At 44.1% G+C, this 13,420-nt stretch overlaps 1 protein-coding gene across 19 annotated transcripts in view; it reads left to right on the top strand.

The window, feature by feature from the left end:
- Nucleotides 1-13,420, top strand: part of Limch1 (LIM and calponin homology domains 1) — a 303,949-nt gene that overhangs the window by 144,438 nt on the left and 146,091 nt on the right. For all 19 annotated transcript variants that reach the window (XR_012907247.1, XR_012907248.1, XM_075943248.1 and 16 more), the window contains exon 3: nt 943-1,012. Coding sequence is in view for 17 of the 19 variants with exons in the window: in XM_075943248.1 (XP_075799363.1) it covers nt 943-1,012 (70 nt within the window). In the remaining 2 variants the exon portion in view is untranslated. The remainder of the gene's footprint in view (nt 1-942; nt 1,013-13,420) is intronic.

The following is a 13,420-nucleotide window of genomic DNA, read 5'->3' as shown; positions in this document are numbered from 1 at the left end:
TCGGCCCGTGGCTTTGCGGTTTGTGGACCCTTGAGTTTTAGTAAACTTCAAATATCTCTTTACATAGTATTCTGAGGTAAATCCTCTAGCTGTCTAAGTCTTAAGTAAGTACTTCCTTTCTACAATCCCTTACTGCCAGCTAGCTAGTGTTTATGAGCACCCTACTAGAGTGGAGCAAACGCTGCATTCTGCCTTCTCTCTGACGCTAGCCATGTTCTCGTTTTACAGCTTGCTTGCCATTCTTCTGTTCTTCACACTGTTTATGTACGGACCACGGCTCAGTTATTCTGGAACTTCCATTTTCACATGTGTTTAAGCTCTCCCTGAAAACTCTTTTGCTTAGGTGATTCTTTTTTGGTACCTGGGGAATGGTAGTCAACCTTGTTTCGGATCTTCAGGATGGGATTGGTTACCCTCTTACAAAGTCCACTCTTCCATTTTTAAATGAAGCTCCGCCACATCTAGCGAGCTGCTCTCCTCAAAGTACGAATAAGGGTCTGGAGACAAAATTTGTCTTGGCAGATCATCTGCAAAGATCTGTGTTGGTCTCTGAACCTAGTCCATCCCCAGAGACATCCTTGCCTGAGCCAGAACTGGCAGCTTGCCTTACCCTGGGTTGCGGTACATGGCTCTGATTCCAGACAGTTCTCTCCTAGACTCAGCCTCCCTCATGTCTTTGTCTGTTCCCACGAAGCACTCTCTGCATCTTTCCTTTCTCCTCTCCTAACTTTCCATTCTGTGACTCCACCTGCTGTCAACAAACTCCATGTTGGCAGAGCTCTTTCCTTACCCGGGGAGGCTGACGGATGATTGAGATTTACGGCTTGCTTTAAATTCCCAGGTTTTCCTAGTCAGCAGTTTAGCCACAGCTCGGGATGCAGGTGATTTGTGTGATCCATCTTGTTTGACGTCTCACTTGACATTCTGCCTTTTTCACGACAGGTTGCTGAATGCTATAAAGCCAGGACTTGTTAAAAAGATCAATAGATTGCCTACCCCCATTGCAGGATTGGTGAGTATCCACAATTGAGATTTATTTTCCAATATTCCTTCACTCTAACCTAAGGGTCACGGCAATGCCGTTTATCACAGTTCTTTCCCGCAGTGTGTATTCTGCATCAGTGAGAACACATTGACTTCATTCCACTCAGAGGTTCCTTGAGCACAAAAAATTCCAACCATGTTCAGATGGCATTTTAATCATTGTTTGTATTTTTTCCCAAGAGGGATGCAGTCCTTCAGTCTTGAAGAGGTAAATTTGTTCTGGGTAAGAGGCTGATAATTTAGTTGAGCCCAGGAAGGGAATGTGATTTTAATTACATTTCCTCTTCCTGGTGCTTCACTGCGGGCCCCTTGCAGTGGAGAAGAGGGAAACGGAGGCCTTTCAAAGGGAAATAGCACTTTCATAACAAGGTGCTTCTTCCAGTGTTAATCCAGCACTGGCTAGTTGTATACCAACGCTCTCCGAAGAGGACTTATGCCAAGGCTGGCCAGTGTTTGTTACCTGGAGAACCATGCAAGAATGATCCCAGCCCTTCCAAGCCCACTCATGAGATCTGTAGAATTCACATGTTCATGTCACATCAGGCAGGATCTAGTATTTATATATTTTATGTGTTTTATAGTTCTTGACAATCAATAGTAGCCACTTAACTGATCCTACCCTTTTGTAGAAAAAAGGAAAAATGTAAAACAGGACGATAACAAAATCTTAATTCTTGAAGGAGCTCCTACACACACACACACACACACACACACACACACACACACACACACACGGTCTGCTAACGATTCGCTGACTGTTTCCTTGATTATCGCCTTCTCTGCCTGTGTTTTTGCAGGAAAACAATGAGAAAAATGTCAAGAATTTAGGCTGGCTCCTGCATAGGCCCTGCTGATTGTTTTAAAGTTTCTTAGTTATATCATGATGACTGGTTAAAATTAGATGTGACAAGAGGCTTTTGTTCTTGAAGGCTGTGGGGGTCCTGGTGGGAAGGCATGATATCAGCGAGTTGAAGAAACTGGATTCTTTTGTGAAGAATTGCCATTTCTGTGGATACATTTTCCTTCCTATATTGGTTGGTAGAAAGTTGGAGATTAGTCATTAAAATTCCACCTAATTTGTTTGTCAGAACCATGTAGCCAATAAGCTGATAAATAGAGAGGAGGATAGAGAGATACACTTCGGAAGAGTGGTTTTATATATAATTCAACCAAAGATATATATGAGTATTATTGATGTATCACATATGTTAGTATGTATGTACACCCATTATTTTAGAACTTTTTCTATTAAAGCCATCTTTTCCAGATGTGGAAGCCATGGTCTTTATGACTGGTGGGTTTCTGTTTGGCCTTGAGCCTGTGGCAGCCCCTGATCTTGCTGACCTTGGAGCTCTGGGGATTAGTGTCCCAGGAATAAGAGGAAACAAGGTGAAGGAGGCTCCAGGAAGCACTTGTGAGCCACAAGCAGCTCTGGGCACAGTAGCTAGAGGAAAGGGGCTAGGGAACCTTAATTTCCAGTGCTAGCCATGAGTAGTTTCAGTAACACTGCCTGGTTTAGAACATACATGCATTTTGATAGTTTTTCTTGGGGAATCATCATGTTGGCAGTGCATGCTGTGTGGTGTGTGCTTAGGGCTGGCTGTGTTTACATAAGGAGGCCAGAGTAGGACTTTGTGTCTTGTTTGGTTCCTCTTCATGTTATTGCTTCGAAACAGTTTGCTTCACAGAACTGGAACTTGCTGGGGTTTACAGACATCTACAGATGTGCTTGGCTTTTTACGTGAGTGCTGGAGATTTGAACTCAGGTGCCCACCATCACAGAGCAAGCACTCTGACCCTTTGACCCAGATCTCCAGTCGTATTAGATCAAATACTGTTCTTTACATGTCTGGCAATTTGATGTAAGCATGGGTACTTGAACTGCCTTCCTGCTGGTATAGTTGACCTCTATTTCCCCTTTCTTTGTGTCTCCTCACCACCCCACGGTCTGGATCTTTTCTAGCTGACGCTTCCCTGCTTGTTTTCATTCTTTGTCACCTCTTCCTGACTGAATTACTATCTTCTGACAGTATTTACTATGTTAGTGTTAAATACTAAATAGATTACCCCTTAGTAGTGGAGCATTTAGAGAATGCTTTCCTGCGTATACTTACTGTCCCAGTGGTTAATGAATTCCTGGTCCTTCCTCTCTTTCTGGCAAAATCCTGTGCATTTATCAAGATCTAATGCAGAACCATCTGTGTGAACCCTGGAGCTTGCATCGTCTGTTAATATCTTTCCTTACAGAATATGGAGGGCATCCCTGATATTGGAGAAAAGAGGTTAATGCATGAGAAAGATAAGCGTCGACTTTAAGTATACTCTGGAGAATCAGATGGTGGCAACAATTTGAAACGGAAGGCCTGTAAATGTTTAGTATTTATGCTAAGGCAGTGTGGCTTAAAATGCTAATTAGCTACGATCCCACATGCCAGTGGCATCAGTTGTCATATTTTTACATTAAAAACCACCATTCTGAAGAGTGTAAGACAAGTCCAAATGAAGGCACATGCTGCAAAGCAGCAGACCTGTGCTCGTCAACATTGTTCATGTCCCTTAAATGTACAGATGCTATGGTAGCATTATAACCGTTTGGGTAGGTTTGCAAATTTTTATATTAGCACAAAGACCAGAGGTTCAAAGAGAATTCTGTTTTGTAGGAGGAGACTCCAAATAAGCAATACATTCTAGATTGTTGCCTTTGTTTTAGTATATACATATTTGAGTGTGTATAATATATAATGTGTATATACTTATAACATATATGTATATATATATATATGTGTATGTGTGTATATATAAAATGGTTTTTCAAGGCAAGGTTTCTCTGTTTAACAGTCCTGACTGTCCTGGAACTCATTTTTGTAGACCAGGCTGGCCTCAGATAGAGATCTGCCTACCTTTGCCTCCCAAGTGCTGGGATTAAAGGTGTCCAGTACCACTACCCAGCAAGTATATTTTTCAAGTGATATTTCCTTCATCCTCATATTCATTGTTATAGGTTGCTCACTAGAGATAATGACTCAGATACAGTTTATAGCCGATTGAAAATCTTTATTCCAGGCTGTGACTACACTTAAGTATTTGGGGCCCAACTGTATCTCCAAATGTTTAAGGTAGGGGTTTTCAAAAGCAAAAAACACATCCTGGTAATTTGCTTAGCAGCTGCAGGGGGAGGTTTTATGCAAGCAAGCAGTTTAGCAGAAACTGAGATAAGCAGTTAGCTCTAGGGAGTCCTGCACAAGCAGGCAGTTTAACAGAAGCTAAGGTAGCTGGGGTATCTTGACCTCGGGTTCCTAGAATAGAGTTGGGTAATTTTCCATGGAGCTCACCATCAAGGAGATCAAATTCTAGTTAAATGATTAATGACTGCAATAAGAATACAAGATGGAGGAAACTCTGCACTGTCTTTTCCTGTCACATTCATGACACTAAGCAAAAGGCAGAGAATACCTCAAATGTGCCTTAAGACTTCCAGGTCAGTGTGTACATTGCCAGGGAGTTGGCATACCACCAACCCAGTGTTGATCAAGAAGTCTCAGGTCTCCAGAGAAGTGTGGCTGGAGGGTTTTCTGTGCTGACAGAGGGCATGGGGAGACTCAGTATATTTATATATGTGTGTCTCTGTGTGCTTATATCCATTATGTATGTGTGTGTGTGTCTCTGTGTGTGCATCTTCTAACGGCTTAGTGTTGAAAAGTCAATCCGGTAAGATGGGCCATTCACTCAACTGGAAGATAAATAGCCAAGTCTGTTTTCACATACCAATCCAGAATTGCAAACACATGCAGATTCACAGAGGCATGAATAGGTGTATTTTACCTCCCTAACTGTGGTTTTAGAGAGTTAAAGGGGCAAAGGTGTTAAAACAAAGTAGCTGAGAACCATTTCCTGGCAAGAACTCACGTAGAGCCTGGATCCAGGTCTGGGTTCCTTCTATAACGTTGACGTCTGAAGCTGCGTGGTGACTGCCTGCAGATGCTTGCATTCTTCTTTAGGTGTTAGTGAAAATGTCTGCTGCTGCCAGGGAGAAAGACCTCCAACTCAGGGCTTGGCCTACCAAAGATTCCTTTGTAAGCATCCCTTTGTCTGCCAGCTCATCAGTGTTACACAATCACGTTGCGTCCTGAAGTTCCAGTGAGCGGTCATTAGAGAAGATGTTGAAGGTCGCTGCATGCCAGGGCCTTTCTTACCATGAAGTTTGTAGCTTGATCTTTTGGCTGTATTTCTATTTTAACAGTCATTTACATATGCATATGAGAAGTGAAATTAGAGATAGAGGATACTGGAGATGCTGCCTCAAGTCCGGAGTCTTCTTAAAGCTATCTTAAAGTATTCATTTGGTTTTGCATCTGGGAACATGAGGATGAAACTGATTCAAGAGGAAATAGATGCGGACATGAGGGCATATGGTGTGTGTGTGGGGGGGGTATTTGACCCAGATTAGGAAAACAGTATAAGCTGGGATGTGTGCTAACTCCTAGCGACCCTTCTGTTACGTATCCAAGTGTTGCCAGTTGAAGATGGGACAGATACGTGACAGATTATTGGAATTCTTTGAACAAGAAGAAAGGCAAAGTCTACTGTACCATCTAGTTACCTTAAAACACTCAGAAGTGATTTTATTTTATTTTATTTTATTTTGCACAAGGGATGTATTTTTCTCTAGCCAAAGATACTGTTTCAAATATGGGTAGAGCTGAGCTTCCTGGAGTGGCTGTAATGGAAGTTTCCAGAATCGGCAGAGTTCTGGGAGCTTTCAGAAGGCATTTGCAGTGGTTGATGCCTTTGAGGGAGATCAGAGAAGGGTTGGTTGATGGAAGGGCTGTTGTTGTCTGAGGTTTCTGTCCTGCCAGGTTCCCGTAATCGTTAAGTCCCAAAGAAATGACACAGAGGTCTACATTAACTATAAACTGATTGGCCCATTAGCTCAGGCTTCTTATTAACTCTTAAAACTTTTATTAGCCCATTATTCTTGTCTATGCTAGCCACATGGCTCAGTACCTTATTCAGCAAGGCAGTCACATCTTACTTCTTCTGTGGCTGGGTCAGGACTGTGGACCCAGCTTTCTTCTTCCCAGAATTCTCCTGTTCTTGCTGCCTTGCCTCTACTTTCTGCCTGGTAGTCCTACCTATATTTCCAGCGTTTTATGAAAATACAATCGTCAGGGTACAAACCATTGTCCCACAGCAGGCTGTGGGGTCTTCCAGGCTGTAAGAAGGTTAAACACATTGTTTTAGACAAAGGGCGCTTTGGGCAGCTCTTGAAAGCAGACGTGAAAAGCCTTATGCAAACTTCTTTTTAGGAAAAGGACAAGGAAATAAATTTGGGCACCAGGTGTTGGGGTGTCTACCAGCCCATGAGAAGTCTCCCTTAGAACCCACCTTGAGGTGAGCTCCCTGTACCAGCCCACTCTTCTGAAAACCTTGTCTTTGAAGTAGATAGCCTATCACTTTTCTCAGAATTTCCAGGACTTTCACCCTTCTCCAGCATCCATGTGGTGGCTTACAACTGGCTCTAACTCCAGTCCCAGGTGGTCTGGCCCCTCTTCTGGCCTCCATGGACACCAGGCTTACCCATGGTGCACATACATATTACCAGACAAATACACATGTAAAATGATATTTTTTAAATATTAGGAAGTTTTGCTGAAGACTTTTTTTAAAAAATTCATGATTCCACTTGCAGCATACCCCAACACTTCCTAAAACGGCATTCTCTTCCGTTCTGTATGCATGCGTGCTCACATGTATGCATGTACACACACACAGTCAAATCTCACAAACGAGGAGGGGGGAGGTGGAGAGAGGGAAGGAAGGAGAGAGAGACAGAGACAGAAAGAGGGAGGGAGAAAAGAAAAGAAGGTAGGGAATGAGAACACAACCGTTTCAGGTGGAAGTCACAGTCCTTTATACCTTAATCTCTAAAGTGGCAGTTCATTACCTCTGCCACGTGCATTTGATTAAAAGCAAGTCATTGGGTGCCACCCACACTCCAGTGAAGGAAGTGATGTAAGGGCTCAAATACCAGGAGTGATCCCTGGGAGCCTTCAGACGTCACGTGCCGGAGCAGATACTCTCCAGCGGGTTTGGTTCACCATGGTTTGACTTTACTATGATGAAAAAGTAATGCCCGTTCGGTAGGATCTACTCTCTAAACTTTTCCTGGGCTGGTGGTGTGCAGTATGACATTTTACATCCTGATAGTGGCAGGAGCCATCCTCTCCAGTCAGCCATACATACATAAGCGTAAAAAACATGTGCTGTTGCTATCTGTGTCCCTGGGTATGGGGTTTGGTGGGGTAGAATCGCATATTCGACTTACAGTGTGTTTCTCAGGACTTATCCCCTTTGTAAACAGAGGAGCATCTCTGCTGACCTGTAGGTCTCTCATTCTTCTGAAGGCATGTCCCTAGGGCCATAGGGCTTGAAGTTTCCTGGGACAGTCTCTCTTATATGACACCCAACTTGTTTCCTTATTTTTTGTTTCTTTGTTTTTGTTTTTATGTACATTGCGCGCGCGTGCGCGCACACAAACACACACACACACACACACACACACACACACACACACAGATGGCTTGTTCTCTCTTGCCTTCCAAATGAGAATCCACTTCTGACATAAGTCATAACCTTTAACTTTTGGGGGACCTCCTTCTAGGAGGCAAATAAACAAATCTAACATTATAGGGTGCTAATGAAGTCTACTATGCAACAATGAACCAGGAAGGTGTGCTGACTTGAGATCAAAACCTGCTTTGAAAGGTGAGGTGTCGCCAGGGCTCCCATGAACACAAAGTACCCTGGAGTTGTGGGAAGGATGCTCTTGTGGGAATGGTCAAGGCAGAAGAGCTTAGGAACTGTGAGGGGCCAGTATTTCCATGTGACAGTATGTAGCGCTAAGTGTCTCAGAGAAGTTGGTGTTTTAGAAAGTGAACCAGAAAGTACATTGAGGCCAGAAATGCCATCTACAGAGAGTTGGTCTCCTTTCCCCTGCACTGAGAGCCACTGAAAGCAAAGAACTTCGGTGCTGCGGAGAACTGTGCAGCTGTGTGCGGCTAGCCAGTTTTTATCTCTAGGACAAGATATCTGAGATGAAAAACCCGACAGGGAAAAAGGTTCTTTTCAGATTCATTTGTACAGATTTCAGTCCAAGATCAGCTGACTCTGTCGCTTTGGGCTTGACAGGAGACAGGGAGTTATGGAAGTAGGGGTGCGTGGCAGAGGAGACACCTATCCACATGAAAGCCAAGGAGCAAACAGGCAGAGAAGAGACTGGAAAAAACATATCCTTCAATAGTACAGCTCTAGTGACCTTTCTCCTCCCACTAGGTTTACCTCTTAAAGCCCACTCAGCTGTGACTTCATCGTTACGTATGTTGTCATACTCATGATTGGGTCACATCTTGGGGTCCCACCTCTTAATACTGCTGCGCTGGGGGCCAAGCTTTTAACACATGAACTTTCGGAAGACATTTCAGATTTAAACACCAACAGTGTGGGAAACCAATGGTGGGAAGAAATGAGGAATAAAATCATTTGATTAGGAGACAAGAAGTCCAAAGGAGAGATGATACACATCTAAGCCTCAATGAAGGCCAGGGGAACGGACACGGGAAGACAGAATTTGTCTCCAAATGCAATAAGCCATCATTTTTATAAGACATACCGTTTTTACGAGCCTAGCTAATAAAAACAACCTGCCGGTTCAATTATGACACAATGCTAAGGCCCGGCAGTGGAAAGACGCAGCTTTATTTCAGATGTTAAAAATATGTACGTGTTGGACGCGGTGAAACACAATAAATAATGCTAGGAAGATGACAGCTGTTTTGGACCTGAGCAACTTGGAGGATGCGAGTGCCATTAACAGGGATCATGGGAGCAGGGGAATGAGAGATGGGTTCCAAGAATGAAGATCAGTGCTGTTTTGGACACACTGACCTGGCTCTAAGAGACGCTCATGAGCAGCTGTCTGGCAGCATACAGGCCGTGTAGGGTTGGAACTCGGGGGAAATGACAAAATTTGGACTCAGTTAATGAATGAAAAATTCTGGCATTAAATCTTTACAAAAAGTATGGACAAAAACAATTTCTTTTACTGTAATCACAAACTGTGAATGTCCACCCACGTCCACTGGTAGTCTTGTCTTTAGGTGTGTTTGGCCAGTCCTGAAAGGATTCAAGGAAAGGGGGAGAGAGAAAAGGGACTTGAAGCCTCAGGAGGAGTTGTCGACTGTGAGAGATAGATGTGAAATCAAGACAGATGGAGACTTTGAAAGTCCTTTGTCCGATTGGCTGACAACCTGTTGGGTAATCCCTGCCAGACTCCAGCTCTCAGCCTTTCTCCTACCCCTTGACTTCTCCTGTTAGTGCCAGGGGAGTGCCATTTGTTTGACCACTGTAACAAGTGCCACACACGGGGAGCTTGAGCAACGGAAAAGTGTTCTCTCAGTTCTGGAGGAAGGTGTAAGTCCAAGAGGCAGGCACCGTGAGGCCCAATTTCTTCTGAGTCTTCTTTTTCTTGACTGTGAAAGAGGACATCTTTTGCTTTGTTACATGCTTGTCTGTGTCTACATGTCCACCTTTTTTTTTTGGAGGGGGAGTTGAAACAGGGTTTCTCTGTGTAGCTTTGGAGCCTGTCCTGGAACTCGCTCTGTAGACCAGGCTGGTCTCGAACTCACAGAGATCTGCCTGCCTCTGCCTCCTGAGTGCTGGGATTAAAGGTGTGTGCCACCACTGCCCAGCTGCATTTCTGCTTTTTATGAGGAGGCCATCCCAGCTTGGTTTCGGCTCCACTGAGAAGATCTCTTATAACTTAATGACCTCTTTTAGGTCAAACGCCGTCAAATTCTGCATTATGGGCAAGTACAATCTAGCTTGTGACGGTGGGTAAGCCAGCGACCTAAACTCTTACACGCGCTGTGTGTGCGAGCCTCACTCACTGAAGTCGAATCGCCTCTTGGTACGCTGTACATTATTTTCCAAACTTGTTTCCATGATCATTTTGTGTCCTTGCAAAGGTGGGAGTTATATATAGACATTCTGTAAGCTTTTTCATCCTTGCCCCTAGGATTTTTTTTCTCCTTCCTGTCTCTCGGGGAAGAAAAAAACAAACCCTTTCTTTGAAGAAAGAGCCCAGTTGTTGTCCCTTATCTTTCACTGGACAGAGTTCAGCAGCTTGTGACATTACATCACTTCCTTGCCTCTCCGCTTGGGAATAAACCCTTTAATTAGGACCTGGGAGGAAAAATATGTGAGAGCAGGAACACATATTCTGGTCTGCGTCTCACCTGGTCTTCACAGTCGTCTCCTACCTAAAGAAATCTCCACGAAACTGGCCCTTACCATAGACTTCCGTCTTCAGTTCATCTAAGTTCTATAGTCTGACAAGAAAAAAAAAATCTCCCTCCTCGCTCGAAGGCGTCGTCCGAACAGTAGGCCATAGTTGGCTGAAATAACACTTCTCTTCCAGTGCGTCTTCCTCTGAGACTGTTTTTGTAGGAAGTTTGTCTTGGCAAGCATTTCAAAAGGATTGCTAGACACCTATCTGGTAATTAACTGGCTTCCCGCTAGAAGCTTGATTCCACCGTCGTCTAAAAATGGACGGGAGCTTTAATTTCGCTCCCCCTTGCCCTCTCAGCCCTGTAAATACAAGGTAACTGGGTAAAGGCCTTGTGAAAAACTTGTGTTTCCAAAGTTCAGTTTTTCTTACCGTAAAGCTTCTGTTTGACTCCAATATAAAGCTTTTAAAAATACGCTAGCTGGTAGGCCTGGTGGCACAGACCTATGGTTCCAGTTTCTTGGAGTGGAGGATCCAGTTCACGACCATCCTGGAAACCAGGGAGACAGCCACCCCCGCCCCCATCAAAAGTGAAAAACAAACCCAGAAAACTTAAAATAAAGCAGCGCGGATGATACAATGTTGTAGAAATAGTACTTAACCTTAATGGGCCTCCTCCCGCAGCTCAGTGTGAGGGGAAAAAAATAGCAAAGTAGAAAACATTCTAGAAAGTTCCCTGCCAGAGCTCTTCACAACTGCCAAGGCCAAACCACAAGTTTCAGAAACAAGGTAAGTCCTGAGGAAGTGGAGGGGACATGCTGACAATGTAATGTGCTCTCCTTGGTGGCATCAGGAGAGCCGGAAAAGAATACTAAGGGAAAATGAAGGAAATACGAGGAAAACACAGAGTTTGGTTCACAGCTCTCTGCATGAATCTGCTCACCAATTGGTGCAGATGATCCCAAACATTGAGATTCAGGGCTTCGGTTGTACTGAAACTCTTTATTTTTGCAAATTTTCTGTAAATTTAAAAAAATCTCCTAAAGTAAATATTTTACTTAATAAGTAAATGACAATCGCAGTAAAGGAGGTCACGATGGAAGGACACAGGGAAGGGCCAGGAAACACAGCAGTTATTAATAAACGCTAAAAGCTGGCCTACCGCATGATATATTGGTGTCAATAAACGGCAGGATACCGGAGAGTCTGCTGGCCTATCAATCTAATAAACTTTTATAAGTGATGGATGGTCGCAAACACTGTGTTTTACAGCACCTGAAAATTCCAAACAGTAAATCCATACTCAGTATTTCTGCTCACATATTTCAGGGCCCTGTTTTTAGAATTTGCACAAAGGAATATTTCATGGCCCTGTATGGAGTTTTAATAAAAAACAACAGGTGGAAAATGGATTCTGCAGTAGCGTGAGCGACTCTAACCGTAAATACTGGCACTTCAGAATGACACCAGCGGAGACCGTAAACACATGAATCACCCAGCAGCGTTGGATTCCCTTCTCGGATGTCATCTCAATTTCAAGCCCAGAGATTAAATGCCACTATTTAAATTCAAAACACTGAACGGATGTGATGAGCTTTTATGTTCATGGGGATTCACAGAGCGCATGGGATAGTTTCCTCACCTATAAAACGGAGCTAATAAATCTCATCTTGGCCTTGTGGGACTGAGCAAGCTGACCCACATTTAAATGTGTAAGAAGATGGTGGATGTATGTAGTGTGTTTCCAGTAAACTGTAACAGTGTTTATTATTTATTAGGTGTGTGTTTGTTTCCATGGTTGCAAGACGAGGAGCCATCTAGCTTTTCAACAACACGGTTCTTTTAGAAATGGGGAAACTGAGTCACAGAAGGTGGTAACTGACCCAGGACCTTGCAACTGGTCTGTCTCAGAGTTGGAACTCCAGCCTTATGCCCTGAGCCTTCCTTCAATCCAATTCCAGAAGGGCTGACAGTATTGCAAACCCACTATGTACTGGAGACTGTCACCTCGTAGTTTGGCAGAATTGTATCTGGGTCTTGGAGCTCAGGGGACACTTTCTCCTCTTCTTCCTCTTCCTCCAGGGAGCAGAATCCCGCCTCTCTCTGGCACTTCATTCTCCTCTCTGCACTCCATTCTCCTCTCTAGCACTTCATTATCCTTCCCTGCATCAGCGTCTCAGCTCCTGCAGCCTGCTCTGCTCTGAGCATGGCTCTGTGGGAGTGAGGATCTTGCTGGGCAGGAGAATGTAGGGGCATCTGGGCTGCTGTGAGGGGCTCACAGGAGGGGAGCTGTAGCTCCTGTCTCTCTGTGTGGGTCTGCTGGAGCTCCGTGAGAGTCTGAGGACGTGCTGGGGTGAGTAAAATCCGTTATTGGAAGTATATATGATGGATGGTCAGGGGAGAAGGAAGGAGGCTATGTTGATTTTTACGTTTAGTTTGAAACACTACTTTTTATGAGTATGGCTAAAGTAATTCCAAAATCAATTTCCTGTCACTTAGCCCTTGATACGGGTTTTCACCTTTTACATCCCTCCCCACCACCAATTGCTTTAACTAGGCTTTATCTGCTAAGCAGAATATTGCCTTTTCCTTTATGGTTATATAGTTAAAGGCACAGATATATTAATTTGTCAAACTCAGGAGGATGTTAAGAATCTTGTGAATGAGAAGCAGCCTTGCTGTCTTTTAAAGACTGGTGCTAACACCGCATCATTCCCGACAGCACCTGGTGCCGTAGAGAGATGCAACTACATAGGGAGGAGGCACCTCTTCCCCGGACCACTCACACTCTGCTCTTATCTCAACTGCCTTCCTTGCATTGTGGAAATCTCCTTTTCTGGCAGAGAAGAGGGAAATAATCAGGGAGAGAACCGGGCAGGGAGGCAGTGGTTCTGGATTCAAGGGCTGGAGAACCAGCCTCACCTCCCGGTCCTTGTCCATCACAATCCGTATTTATAGCAGGTGGAGAAAGGACCCAAGGTTATTCCTGAGCAGTCTTCTAATAAAATCCCGTCAAAGCTGTCTGAATACTGACCGCTTCATGGCACTGGTTATCAAGGGAAGGAAATATCCCGTCATCAAATTTATGGGGCT

The sequence above is a fragment of the Microtus pennsylvanicus genome, chromosome 12 (genome assembly GCF_037038515.1).
Source record: "Microtus pennsylvanicus isolate mMicPen1 chromosome 12, mMicPen1.hap1, whole genome shotgun sequence".
NCBI classification, from domain to species: domain Eukaryota; kingdom Metazoa; phylum Chordata; class Mammalia; order Rodentia; family Cricetidae; genus Microtus; species Microtus pennsylvanicus.
The sequence above is the reverse complement of the archived record's forward strand: the minus strand, read 5'-3'. Positions and strand labels throughout refer to the sequence as shown.